Source organism: Amaranthus tricolor, chromosome 12 (genome assembly GCF_026212465.1).
Source record: "Amaranthus tricolor cultivar Red isolate AtriRed21 chromosome 12, ASM2621246v1, whole genome shotgun sequence".
Classification (NCBI taxonomy): Eukaryota; Viridiplantae; Streptophyta; class Magnoliopsida; order Caryophyllales; family Amaranthaceae; genus Amaranthus; species Amaranthus tricolor.
In genome coordinates this window covers 8,167,091-8,182,762 of record NC_080058.1, presented here as the reverse complement: position 1 = coordinate 8,182,762, position 15,672 = coordinate 8,167,091, and the positions used below count along the sequence as shown (strand labels likewise).

The 15,672-nt window shown below is 30.4% G+C and overlaps 1 protein-coding gene across 1 annotated transcript; it reads right to left on the bottom strand.

The window, feature by feature from the left end:
* Positions 1-13,202: 13,202 nt before the first annotated feature.
* On the bottom strand, positions 13,203-15,672 carry LOC130828767 (tyrosine-protein phosphatase RLPH2-like). The gene is made up of 4 exons (XM_057694752.1): positions 15,129-15,672; positions 14,495-14,562; positions 14,157-14,336; positions 13,203-13,769 (listed from the first exon to the last, which is right to left on the bottom strand). The coding sequence occupies exons 1-4, from the start codon at positions 15,643-15,645 to the stop codon at positions 13,590-13,592; spliced, it is 945 nt and encodes a 314-aa protein (XP_057550735.1). The 5' UTR covers positions 15,646-15,672; the 3' UTR covers positions 13,203-13,589.

The following is a 15,672-nucleotide window of genomic DNA, read 5'->3' as shown; positions in this document are numbered from 1 at the left end:
GTAAGGTGGAATGAAAAATTAAACCAAAATTTGATATCATCCGATTTGAGTTTTAAATAATTTTTTTACTTGTTCATATTGCATTGAATAGTTAGGGCGCATGATTGTTTAAGTTGTAGTACTTTTTATGTTTTCTTTTAAATTTTTATTTACTTTTTGAATGCTATTTTATTATTTTTTTTAATCTATAAGTTAAAATATAGTCAAATGAGATCTTATTTGATTCGTTGCAACATAAGGTTTATTAATATTTTAGTTTTTATGATTTTTAATTAAGCACAATTAGAGATATTAAAGGTAGTATTAGTATGTTGACAAACGTGGCCAAATCAAATGGGACATTTGAAATGAAATAGACTGAGTATATTGAACTATGCTAAATTTAATAATCAAAATTCAAAAAAAAGGTTGGATGTTTTGGATTTGGATTTGAAATAGGATCAGCGAGATTCATAAATTTGGATCTGAGTCCTAAAAAGTTAGACCTATAAATTCGAATCTAAATCCTTCCAATGAAAACGGATCTAGAATCTGGATACGAGTTTAGTTGAACCCTATTATCATCCGTAGATGCAAGTAAAGAAGAAGAAAGGAAGTATATTTTATAAATACAAAATTACATAAATATATATAGTTGTAATCTAATTAGTTAAAGCGTTGTTGACGATTTATAAAAATTATTAATGAAGATTTTTATGTATTAAATTTTTAGAGAAAATTTTCAAGTTTATTTTTATGTTGACGTGATAAGTGAATTTGCAGTAAAAATAATTTCCTAATATAGTACAATTTAATGTGTAGAAGAGGAGTAATATTATTTTCAAATTATTTATCTTGATAAAAGAAAATAACTTCTTAATATAGCAAAATAAATGACATGTGATTAATTTTGTAAACCACTATTATTTCCTAATATTATTTTCAAAATAAAAAAAAAATAATATCTTGATATAGCAAAATTATTTTTCAAAATTAATTACCACTTGTAGAATAATTATATTTAAATTATTATACTGACAAATTCATGTCATTGCTACTTATCTACTTTGTATTCCTATTTGCTTTAATTAACAAGTACTTTTATTATTAAATGGGTTATTTCACCTATAAATAGATATTTTTTAAAAAAACAAATTGTATGAACGATAATATTTTTTCAATATCTTTAAAAAGAGACCAAATTTATAATGTCTTTTATGTACATCTTCTCTTTCATTATATTTGTCACTGATAGTGACATAACTAATATTTCTCCACTAAACATGTCATTATTTATTGAAAGCATTTCAGAATGAAGGTAAAGTATGTAAGTAATACGACCATGATTTATATATATGAGCTATTTACTCTCTTCGTCCTTTTAAATATGCAAATATTATTTGCACAAATATTAAGAAAATATAAGGTCAATTGAATTATGAGGATATAAATAAATGTAGGAAAAATAAAAAGTAATATTTAAATAAGAATTAAAGCAACTATTAAAAATATTACAAAAATAAAAATATTAGAGCTTGATTAAAATAGAATCCTTGGCAAACATTATTTGAATTACTACAGCAGCAGCAGGAGGTCAGCATCATTCATGATTCATGAATGTCTTTGATGAAATAATGTCGTCATTTGTTGCTCATCTTTAGCTTTATTATTTATTATTTATTATTTATTATTTATGATCAACTTATTATACTACTTAATTTTAAATCAATAATTTTACTTTGTCGCTTGTCGTTACTTTCTTTTATTCTCATTAATATTAAAAAAAAACGTTAAAATTGTGATAGTATATCAACAATTTCAAATCTTGATTTAATCCCCGCATTCAAATGCTCTTTCAATTGTAAATCTGTGTGCAAATTAATTTTCATTGTAACAATTTATTAGAGACACAAAGAGTTACTAGTCAATATCCGTACTACATTTGTTTTTACCATACTAGTTGTGGGTAGCACGTCATCCCTTAAGTTTTATTATTGAATTCGGTGTTGTTATATTATATATTTTTATTGATAATAATATGAATGAAAATATTAGAAAGATAATGTGTTTTATTATGTGTACAGAGAACTATTAATTCTTATTATACTGGATAGAATGATGATGATGATATATTGAGTGGATGATGATGATTTCATTATGAAGTATTATACAAATGGTTAGGATAAAGAATTATCTCAATTTGAAATAAAGTAGGGCGATAAAAAAAACAAAAGCAATGTGTTGGCCTGGTCTAGATAATCACATGCATCGAAAATTAATTAAATATTAAATCACATGCATCGAAAAGTAACTGTTGTCATTTAGAGCGTATAATGGTTATCGAAAATAATAAATTAATAAAATCAAATAAATTAATTAAATTAATATTTAATTGGAAATATCCCAAGATTGCAAAAGTTTATGTTTTGGTATAAGTACAGGTCGCGGCTCGCGACATTACTTGCGGCTTGCGAGTTGGCCTGATCGCGGGCCACGACGCGCTGGTTTTTGCAATGTTCGTTTTATTCGGTTTTGTTAGTTATTCTATAACTACCTACGGTTAATATGGTTATTTTAACTGAATATATTGGGATGTATTGATTTAGGATCAACATTGATTCGTGAATCGATGTTTCGGTTCATGAAGTGACATATTGCTTCATAAATGCTTGTATGCTTTTCTATAAATATAGAAGGTATGTGTAAGTTATTTCTTACATCAGATATGCATGGAATATACATGTGATTTCTGAATTTCTTATCATCTCTAGCACTTTACATAGAGAACTTGCAATCCTTGATTATAAATTTTCGTTTCTTTTTCTATTTAAGTTTTCTCATTTCGTTCTAAATTCCTAGTGCTAGGAATTTAGTGTAATTCTTTGTATCTCAGAACATATTTCCGATTTATATTTTCATGCATCGTAGTGGGGAGGAAATGATGTTTTAGGAAAGAGCATCTCGCCTAGAATTAATACTAAGTTCACATACAAAATCTTGTTGTTACTATGTTCAATATATGGTGTTCCCGATGATGAAGTTCACATTTGGTTTGAACTTGTCATATGTTTTGTAACTTACTAAGTTTATGTAACTTTATTTTATAAGTTTAATTATTAATTTAAAGTCACAATTACAATAATCTAAAACATCATATTTCTAAAATAAGTATGGCAAGTCTCTAAGTTTTAACCACAACTATTGTCAAAAATTGAAAAATTTGTTGGGAAAGTTTTGAAGCTTGCTTATATGAGAATTACATCATGATCAAGAGATGCGATAATCGTATAGAATTTTGAAAGGGTGCATTGGTTCGATAAAAGAATGCGTTGGTTCGATAAAGGACACGTTGGTTCATGAAAGGATGCATTGGTCCATGGAGGGTTGCGTTGTTTCTTGTTTTGATCAAATTATGTAAGAAAGATGGACAAAGTTACATGGCAGATATGATATTTCTCAAGTATGTAAGTGTTGATAAAATCTACAAGTCAAGTAAGATCTTTATTACTATTTACATTAAGTAAAATTTATTAAGTTCTCTATGTTAATTTCATATGTTTATTAATTTTATGATAATAGAGAAGTATAATATGTTACATTTTTAAGTAAGTTTTTATATCCATGGAAATTTGTAAAGTAAGTGATCATGGTTATTTGGTCATGTTTATCATTTGGTGTAAATGATGATGCTATCAAAGAAATTTGATGGTTGGAAGTATAAGTAACTCACCATGATTTTATGATGATTAATTTTATCATCAAAGATGGATATATTATGCTGTATTTTATTTTAAAAAGTATTCTTTGATGCATGATAGGATTATAAAAGTTCTGTTATTTTTTAACATTTTTATCTTGTATTATTTTGTATCATGTTTTGTTTTATTATAGAAAGATAATAAGTGTTATTATCAAGATGATTATAATTGCATTAATAGTTCATTAATGGTAATATGTTAAATATTTGGGTCTTTGCATGTTTGGTATGACAAGATAATTTTGTTATGCAAGCTGAGCATTATGTGTTAGTTATGGTTGGTTATCTTTTGACCAATTTCAATAATGATTTTGTTATTGATGAGTGTTTCACCAATTGAGTGAATTGTTTTAAAAGTTTGTATGATCTATCTTTAGTTAACAATAAAGTTAATTACAGTATAAAATATATTATTACAATGTTGTTATAAACAAAAGTTTATGTTGCTTTGTTTTGTTTCATGTGTAGAATTATTTCTATGTATTGTTCATGATTCAAGTTAGTTTTTATGATATATTCTTTGTTGGTTTATTACCAATGATGTTTATATATGAACATATAAATTTTATATGAGTAATAATATTATTTTGTCGTATGTTTATTTTACCCAAGGTTATATTAATGTATTAATATTGAAAAGGGTACAAAATTTATGACATGTTTAAATTTAAAGGTTTTTCATCAAGGATTCATTAAAAGTAAGTTTTAATGTAAAGGTAATGTTAAACAAGAATTCAGAAATCTAATAATGTTATTAAATAAAGGTTGAAAGTTGTCAACATTATTTTAAACTCGGAATTTTATTTATTAAAGTCTTCTATTATGGAGGTTAAGTTTCATAATGTTAAATAAGTAAAGTGAGTTTAATGATTACATAAGTGATTTTATATATCAAATAAATGATAAAGACGAGTTATTCTAGTTCTATTTTGATGTATATAATGGTTTTATCTTATATGGAATAAATCTTAATTTGCTATGTAAAGCAAGATATGAACTCTTTCATTATTACATTGATTAATGTATTAATTGAAATTCTTTTGTTACTCTTGAACTAGAGTATACGTCAACGCTTTAAGTTTTAGGAAAATTTACCCAGAATAATCCAACCTATTCACAATTTTCCTACAATAATCCCAACTATTGATTAACCATGAATAATCCCAACTATTGACTCACTTAACCTGTGCTGTTGTTGCTTTTGTTTTTAGCGGTGCAGCAGGTAATTTTCTGCCCGTTAGTCGTCTTCCACCTTCTTCATTCCCTTTATATTTTGAAGACCTCCATTGATGGAGAAGCAAGAACTTAATCATTCATTTTTTTTAACTTTCCTTTTCCATCAAATTAATCCCTTATTTCTTTCATGAAAAGCATCACTTATTCCAATTGTTCTTCAAGTAGGAGTTCAATTCCAAGAGAAACCCCAAGATGTAATCATGGTGTGAATGCCAAACTACAAACTGCTAGAAATGGGTCGCGAAAATAGAACTTGCTAAATTTGTCCAAAAATACACACTGCATATTACATTCCCAAAAGCTCATAAGTTTTGGAATAAGTAGTTACATTACAATCAAACTACTATCAAACTACACATTTATCATTGGTTTGTTGCAGATGCCTGAGTTAAGATAATATTTTGTGTGGATTGGCTTTCTTTTCGTGGTCTACCCCTTCCTCGTTGACTAACTGTTTCGATGGTAGTAACAAAACCATGTGTACTTCCTTTACTACGACTACCAGTCACAGAACCACCTCTACTTCCTTAACCTGTTTGAATCCTTCTACCACCTCTTCCTATTGCACCTGGATTTGCAGATAAATCATGATGGGATGGGCGCGATGGTTGTGACTGTGATGTTGTAGGATTTGCTTCATGTCTTGGTCTTCCTCTACTTCTTTTCAATGTTGGTTCTTCATTTTCAACGGATTTGCCTTTTTCAGGGCACTTTCGTTTGTTGTGCGTAGTGGATTTACAAATGCCGCAGCTCATTTGCATGCCATGTCTACTGAGCTTCCTTGGTTTCTTTGGGTCTTCATAAGGAATTTTTATTCTACTCTTTCTTGGTCTTCCAGGACCAATTTTTATTAGAGGTGGATCAATAGGCACATTAACTTTGGGCCAATAACGCTCCCCTACACAAGGAGCTATGCTTTTGTGTAAGATTCATCCACATAGGACTCCACATCTCTATGCAAGTAACATATGGCAGCAACACCATGGCAACAAGGTATCCCTTTTAGATCCCATTTTCTACAAGTGCACGACCATTTTTTCGATGTTTACTTGCAAAACATCAATGTGATGAGCAATTTGGAAAACAGCAGGTGTTGATGGCAGTACAGTACAATTTGAAGCTTCTTCTTTCTCTTTGTCTAATAAAGCTTGTATTTTTGGACATAAAACTCCACTCCATTTAGTTGCACATTGTTCCTTCTTCGTAGCTAGTCTCTTCATTAACATAGTCCTCATGTCATCAAGCATGTCGATCAAGTGTTTTGATCTTGCGTGCATGATATAATTATTGAACGTTTCTGCCATGTTACTCAAAATCACATCACACTTGGAATCCACCTTCACATAAGCTCGACAGAATAGGTGCGGATTTGCAAGCTTAAACGCCTCGACAGCAAGAGGCTTTACCTTCTCCATATCACTAATTGCCTTACAAAAATCAGCTTCATTGTAAGCTTTTGCACACCTCCAAAATAATAACTTCATTTCTTCACCCTTGAAAGACTTGTTCCAATTGGCGTATATGTTCCTCGCACAATGTCTATGTTCGGCATTAGGTAGTTCAAGCTTTACAGCCCTTAAGATACTCTGCAATGTAATGTATGCACCAGAATATGCTATAATTAGTATATGTTGTAATGTAAACATAATGTGCAATGTAAACATAATGTGCAGCAATATATGGAATGATGTGCAGCAGTATATGCATCAGTTTAAGCTCATAATGCAATGATGTGCAGCATCAGTTTAAGTAGACAGAATGCAATGATATGCTATATGTCAGTATACTAACCGGATGTTCATCTGAAATGATAGTCCATCCCGTGCCATTCGCATGTGGAACACATTTTTTAAGCTCAGCAAGGAACCACTGCCATGAATCATTATTTTCACCTTCAACCAGAGCCCATACTAATGGATACATTTGCTCGTTCGGATCCCTTCCAACTGCACTAAGCAACATCCCACCAAAGAATGTTTTGATGAAACATCCATCAATGCACAAAACCCTCTTACATCCATTAATCCAACCTTCCTTAACACCTTCAAAACACACAAACAATTTTTGGAATGTAGGTGGCTTTGTCTTCTCATCGGTGACAACACAAAAATGGCTATTTGGGCTACTATGGTTCAAAGCTTGTATATAACTCATGAGTTTGCAATAATGTTGCTATCTGAAGATGGAATGTGTGGTCTGCTTTTGAACAAGTCAAGTAACTCCTCAGCACACCAAGCGGCCTTAAACTGCCTATTGGAATCCATATTCCTCTGACATGTATGTGTACCATCAACTGTCTTTACAACATAAGAAGCTGTCCTCTTACCCCAACTAGCAAAAATCTTAAATGGACACCCCTTAACACATCTTACTCCAAGCCTTTGCAATCTTTTTTTGTCACTCGCACATATGGTAACATTTCTTCAAAATTGTGCTTTACTTCTTCAAAATTTCAGAAGAAATTGGATATGATACATTGATACTTGAATGGGTTTATAGGAGAGATGAATGAGAGTAATTGAGTAGTTGCAAGTTTTTTTTTTAATTTTAAAAAAAGGAAAAATAATAAATTTACCTACTAAAACCAGTTGTAGGTAAAGTAACAACAGCACAGGTTAAGTGACTCAATAGTTGGTATTATTCATGGTTAATCAATAGTTGGGATTATTGTAGGAAAATCGTAAATAGGTTGGATTATTCTGGGTAAATTTTCCTAAGTTTTATTATGATAATTAAAATTCCATAATATGTTATTATTTTGATTTTCAAGATGTGTATTATTTGCATGAGTATATATAAAGTTTTATACTAAAATTTATTTTGGAGGAAAGTACTAAATAAGTTTTATTTCGGTTAATGGGTATGTCATGGTTTTTTTCTATTGTCGGATAAAATCCAAATAGATTTTGGTGTGACAATTAAGGAAGAATTTAACTATTTAAATTAAAGTTGATATTATATGTTTTACTTGGTTTAAAGAGTTTGTTTTTATAGAAAGATCCTAATTATTTTGGTACAGAGGAAATTTATTTTGAATTTTCTCAAGGTTCAAAATAAGGATGCATCTATATAGATTATGTTATTTATAACATCTACTATGAGTTCTAATTATTGGAACAAGGGACATTATATATCAATGATATTTGATTATAATACCATGTGATGCAATATTTATTTGGAAATTTATTTTCAATGATAGATAGGTTTAAATACCTACAAGTTTGTACAAATGATTATGACACTTTGATCTTTTTAAATTGATTTGCTTATCTTTCGATAAAGCTTCTATTTCTAAAAGAGAAAAGTATAAGTTTGTTTTATTTAAAAGAAAAAGTTTTTAATGAAGTTTGAATTTGTTAAAGCTTTCAAAGTAAAGGTTTTTAATATTGTATTCATATTTACCCCTGATTATTTATTTTTGATACTTAAGTATCCTATAAGTTTAAGCTTTCTAAAAGAAAGTAAGTATTGATGTGTTCATCAACGGAATAATGTTTGAATTTTAGTAACTTAATCTCCAAGTAAGTATAACTATATGTTATAGATAGATTTTCATATTATATATGAAGATTGATGAACATGTAATAAGGTTCAAGATATATTAAGTGGTATTATACTTAATATAATAATTGATTATTGAATTTATTTCAATAAGTTTATTGAAAATACAATGAGTAAATCATTGTTTGTATTTTCATATGTTGTGTTGTATCATATATTTTTATAAATTATGATATATTTATTTTGGAATTGTATAAGTAAAGTTGACAAAGTAATACATCATATTCCTTCTATGAAGGGAATGGGGGAGGAAAAATTTTAAATAAATTTTGACATAAAAGTTTAAGGACTAAGAAATAAGTATTTTATTATACTTAAGGCAAAGTCCAATAATTACCCTCATGTTTTCCAGGTGATGTTATTTCCTAAATATTTGGAATAATTATATAAATTGGATGTAATTTTGACTTATACATGATTCATTGTTTTAAAGTTGTTAAGTAAAGTTTTACCTACAACTTAAAGTTCCTTTATAGGAAAATTATTTGAATAGTCCAAAATGTTTGTGATTATATCATGAATTTAGTTAATTTATAATGGAAGTTCTTTAAGTTTGAAGAGGTACTCAAGTGTGAGTTTGATCTTTAATGAATTGGCCATTCTCTATGTTGATCAAAGTATGAGTTTGTGGGGGGAGGTAAAGCAAGTTTTGATCACCCAAGAACAAAAAAAATTTAACTTATTCCACTATGATATTAATGTTGTTTGTCATGATTTAGACAAATACGTAAACAATATAGTTTAAAAATACTTAATTTTGTGATGTTTTAAGCCAAAGTTGTGCACAAATAATCTAGTGTGATTGACAAGTGGCTTGTATAAAGAAATGATAGTCGAGTGTAACTTTGATAATGCTATGACATCTAATTGAGGCAAAGCCAAAAATTAGGGCTTATCAAAGAAGGGATCACATTTTTTAACTATGTGAACAAAGTTCAAAGTTAGACAAAATATTCTTACTAAGTCTAGGAATTTCATGGTATAATGAAATTGGTACATGCCCATTCTTCAACACCATGAGTGAAACCCAATTCGACGCTAGAAGAAACATCTAGTCAGAATTCAATGTGGATTGATCGCTCATCAGATGTTGGAAAGCAACACTTAAGTGATGCTTAGTTGCTTTGTTCGTGATATTGAAAAACAACGTAGTAAATTAGTTCCTCGAGGTCTCCAATTTCTAGAGTTTTGAAGATCTCTAGATTGAGTGCTTTATTCACGAAAGCATGGTAACCAGGAGAAGCAACCTATATAGTTCGGGGTTTGGCCGCCTCAACGAAATCAAGGGGCATACTTATGATTTCAATGGACTTATGAATAGATATGGACACATGGCCTTTAAGGTGTCACAGATGTGAGTTTAATGAATTATTTCATGTGTACTACTCCTTCAATTGGTTGGATATATCAGCTTAATTCAATCCGTAAGGACATTAGGGATATGACCTATTGTAAAGATGTGTGGTATTAGCTATCGATTCGTAAGAACATCGGCATTGATGCATGAAATGGGTTGAAGATTATGGATCGCGAAAGAGGAAAATAATTATACATACTCTAAATGGGGGAGGATTATTGTCATTTAGAGCGTATAATAGTTATCGAAAATAATAAATTAATTAAATCAAATTAATTAATTAACTTAATAATTAATTGGAAATATCCCAAGATTGCAAAAATTTCTGTTTTTGTACAAGCACAGGTTGCAGCTCGCGACATTACTCGTGGCTCATGAATTGGCTTGGTCGTGGCTCGCGACTTTTGTCGTCGCCTGTGACTTTCGCATTGGTTTTTGCAATGTTTGTTTTATTCGGTTTTGTTAGTTATGCTTTAACTACCTACAGTTAATATGATTATATTAACTTAATATATTGGGATGTATTGATTTAGGATCGACATTGATTCGTGAATCGATGTTGCGGTTCATAAAGTGACATATTACTTCATGTATGGTTGTTTTTTTTTATAAATATGGAATATCGTCTGTATGTCCTATTACAAATATAGTGTAAAATATCGTCTATGTCATCGTATCATGATTATATTGTAAATGTTTATCACTTGGCGAAACTCAAAATTAAATTAAGACAAGAGGGTCGGAGTAAAAATTGACAAAATTTATGAAGACCCTGTTCAATTTTAATAATTTTAATAATTTTCTAACAATTTTGCACCTTTAAACACCTAAAATATACTAAGTAATTTAATATTGAGATTCCTAATTTTTCGGAGTTCTGTACGATCGAACATGTTGAACATGTTCAGAACCTTTTATGAAAACAACCACATATTTGGATAATTACATTGATCCCAATAGACATTTCACGAACGTTGCTAACCAAAACCCCCAACGCCAAAGTTGGCCTAGGCATGGTGCTGTTAAGGAGGCACACTTTGGGAACACAGGAAAGCACCAAGGCACATTTTAGGTGTGTGAATCCTATTTTTGCTTGTAACACAACATAGCAGACAGGCAAAGCACCAATGGAGATCTATGATTCTAGTACATCAGCTGACCATTGTTTTAACTAGACCTGATCTTGGGCGGCACGGCGCAGCCCGAAAAAGTGAGGGTTTGTGCAGAAAATAAGTGGCCCGAATTTTTTTGGGATGGGTTTGGGATTGGCGTTTGGCCTGCGGGCTGGCCCGGCCCGGCCCAAAAGGAGCTATGTTGGCCCAAGATGACGATTGTCAAATCACTAGTTAGTTACATAATTTTTTTATTTTGTATTTTGTTTATTTGAATTATTTGTAATTTGCGTTTTAAGTTATGTATAATAAGTAACAATTGTATTTGTTTATTTCAATTATTTGTAATTTGTGTTTTTAATTATGTATAAATAATATATAACATAGGCCCGCAAATTACGGGTTTGGGCAGGTACTTTTAAGCCCGCACTTCGGCCCGGCCAGCATTAATGGGCTGTTTTTTTGCACCCGGCCCGGTGTTTGATCAGGTCTAGTTTTAACTTATCCAATTGCCAGTTTAGTAACCGGTACTAAATGATGGGAATGATAATAGAAAGTGAAATAATTTGCCAAGATCGATACGACGCTAAGAACTTAGATGAATGATGCAAACAAAAAAGAATAAAACAACGTTTGATAATGTAAACTTGCAAAGAGACACAAAGATTTAAGGAGGTTCATCCAAAGATGGCTACGTCCTCCGTCGTGTGTAGTTTCTGTTTATATTATATCAATGGAGTATAAAATACTCTTACAAATGAAGTATTACAATTGTGTAAGAGATAAAACAAAAAGGTATGTGTTTGGCTTAGGGGTTGTGTATAATGATATGTTTGAGTTAGTATGAGAGCTCTATTTATAGTACTAAGCACATTTAATGACAATTGCTCACTTAATACATGCTTAATATTGAATAATGAATGATATGAAACAGCTCCAAGAACTTGAAAGGTTGAAAATCAGCATCCTAGGCATGTCAGAGAAACCGCTCGACCAAAACAGAGAGCTCACTCGGTCGAGCGAGCTACAGACAACTTCTAGATGTATTCTGTCTGACCACTCAACCAACCCAAAGAGCTCGCTCGGTCGAGCGACCATCAGACTTCCTCCGTCAAATTCTGCTCGAGCAAAGTAACTTCCAAGACCCTTTGCACTTCTTCATTAATCGTCATTAACACCAATAACTTTCTCATGAATATTTCACCACAATAAATCACACTTAAACAATACAATTATTAAGTTAACAACTTAATCACCCACATTACCATACTCATTGGATGACAAACTCAAGAGTCACATATGAATGCACACATCAATGGTGCACTCAAGTCACACCACTCATGATACCATTCATGACAGAAAGTTTAATTTTGGTAGAAATTCCTCTTGATGTTTATGATCATGGTTATACTCTTTCAACAATTTCATTCGACAAAATTCATTTCAATGCTGTCAATGCATTACCATTTGAACATGTGGTATTAGGTGACAATGAAAATTTATATAGAAAAAACTTTTTTATGATTAAACTTTCATTACCACGAGAATAATATGATAAATATCATGAAAATTTACATTACAAATCATTTTATTCGTACTACTTACTATCGAATAACAAATAATCCCAAATATTTTAGCAGCCAACTTGAATATGCTTTTCAAAAAAGCGCTTGCACTAATAAAAAGCTAAATGACCAAAAATAAGATGTTTACAAATGCTTATAAAATCTATTTTAATTTATATTCAATTCATTAGGAGATCTCAATCCAAACGCATAAAATTTTTCTATTATTAAATAAACTTATAATTTCAAATCATATCTTTCTATTGGTTTTGAGATTATAGAATGTTTTATTAAATTAGTGCTATTGCTACTACACATTCTCCGTAAGCCATCTTTGAATGCCCCTCCATTTGAACCATTAAAGAAAACCTTTGATCCGACCAAAATTCATAATTTAAATATTTATCATCTTAATATATAAATATAGTATTATACCCTCTTCAATTCAGAGTTACTGTCTCATTTACTTTTGAACACTATTCACATTTCGCTTTTAATTTTTATTTTATTCTTGATTTATATGTTTAAATATAATCAAGTTGGATCTTGTTTGATACTAATTTTAATGTGAAGGTTATTAATAGTAACTTTTAATAATTTTTAATTTTACACAGTTAGAGACATTGTAGATTGAATTAATGCATTGACAAATATTTCATATTTCACTATTTCATGGTATTTAGTAAATTAATAGACTTGAATATAGAAACGCTTCGAAAATTAATAATAATTACACGAGACACCAAAGAGCCACAAGGCCCATTAAGATAACAAAGCTCAATAACTTACCAAAGTTGTTGGCCTCGTTACGTGTTATTGTGATTGTGAGACGCTTTATACACAGATTAAATAACTCATTTATTACAAATTATTAAAATATAATTATTTTTGCTTTGAAATTGTCTCATTATATTATAAGACGGTTTTTGACTAGTATCTGATGACTTTTAGTATTGATATGTTGCACTAAAGAAGATCAGCTTCATGCCTAAATCTGACATAATATATGCATGACTCAGTACTCAAATTTGATTTCCATCTGAAAAGTCAGTGTCGCGGACAATTTTCATGGATGGGAGGATGATAGCCGCCAATGGCTTGTTCTGACGGCCACCTCCTTCGTCAATTATAAGCCTCAGCTCATCAATATGAAGCTTTCCATGGTGACCACTTACCACAATTGTTGATTGTTCTTTCAGTTCCTAATGCATTACCATTTTTTATCACCAAACATTTATATATCAATATTATATCAAATATAATAAATAGTTATTAAAGCATATAATTGTTGGAATAACTCAATCAAAAGTTTAATTTGATGATTGATGCCTATGATATATTATATACTCTAACACGTCTTCTCATACGAGAGCCCTTTACGCTAAAAATAGCACATAGTCTTCTCGTATGATCTGGCGCTAAATATTTCATTTTAAATGAGGAGTTTGAGATTAGTACTTGTGAGTTGTGACCTCTTGTCACGTTAACTCTTGATATCAAGTTAATAAATCTAACTTAACCAAAAACTTAAGCTAGTGGTTGAGGCACTAAAATATAATTTTATATTCAAACAAAAATTAATAAAATACCTCTGGCATATCCCAAACACTATCCTTGTCTTGAATACATTTTAACCATTGTTTGGAGGTGTCCTTAGATTTCAGGAGCTTCAGTTGCATTTCCACTGGTTTATTTTGCTGAAATCCAGCATGCACTGCTATCAGCTTACACTTCTTTTGCCCCTCCGCGCTTTCAATCCAAACATTGTCCTGAGAAACTTTGAAGCTCTTAATAAGCAGAGCAAAAATACACAATAATTTTAAAGGTGGGGTTTATTTTATATGTTTCTTAACTTTAGACCCAAAAATAAGTACTTAGACCAAGTGAAATCCAAAATTAGCAAGGAAAATTCAACCAATCACCTTACCTCTTCATGAACCCAAACCAAATTAGCAATGAACTTCTTGTGATCATCAGGCACTACTTTCCTCAATTCTGTACAAACACTAATCAATTAATTAGTAAATTTTAACCACAAACTTATTGCCCTACAATTACAAATACCTTTAACCTTTCGTTTGTTAATCGGTACTAAATAGTTGAAATTGTGATAAAATATTAGTGTAATTTTAATAAGAATATCTCTTGATTAATTTAATAACCACACTTATTATTCTCTAACAAACTTATTTTCTTCGCAAAATTCATTTGAATGCATTACCACTTTAACATGTGGTATTAGATAATAATGAAAAATTGGGAACAAAAAAAATTTTTTCATGATCAAACTTGCATTACCATCGTAATGATATGATCAAATTTACACTATAAATTATTTTCATACCATACTAATATTATTTACCAAACGGACCGTAAAGGTAGTAATAGAAATGACTTATAGTATATATTTTCATGAAATTTATCATATCAATCTGAAACTTTAATCATAAAAAATATTTTTGTTAATAATCTTCTATTATCATCTAATACCACCTTTTAAAATGATAGATTGTAATAAATATTTTAAAAAATAAGATGATGGAAGAAAAGCAAGTTCATACCAGCAGAGCCATGAGGAACTTGATAAGACTCAAAAGTAGGGGCAGCATTATAAACAGAGCCCTTATACTGAGTACCCGTGCCTTCTTTATTCAACTTCATCCCAGCCCACCTTCTTCCATGGAAATGCATATTTTCATACCCTTCACCACAATACCATCCTTCATTCTCCTCATTACATACACCAATCTCTTTCCATCCTTCCTTAAACTCCGACCCATCACAAGGTGGTGGAAGTAGTCCTAGAAACGCCGAAAACCCAAAATCATGGTTCCCTAACAGAAACACATGCTTTTGATTCGGGTATTTTGAAGGGAGATCAATTAGGAAATCGATCACTTTATTTGTATCTGGACCCTTATCACAATAATCTCCAAGAAATATGATTAAAGCTTTTTTAAATTGAGATGGGTTTGTTTGAAATTTGAGATTGCGCCATAGATTTTTGAGCTTTGAGTAGTATCCATGGATGTCACCTATGCAGATCACCAATCTATGTTCATCTCTCAATTCACTCATATTGAGCAATGCAATATCTATGCCAAC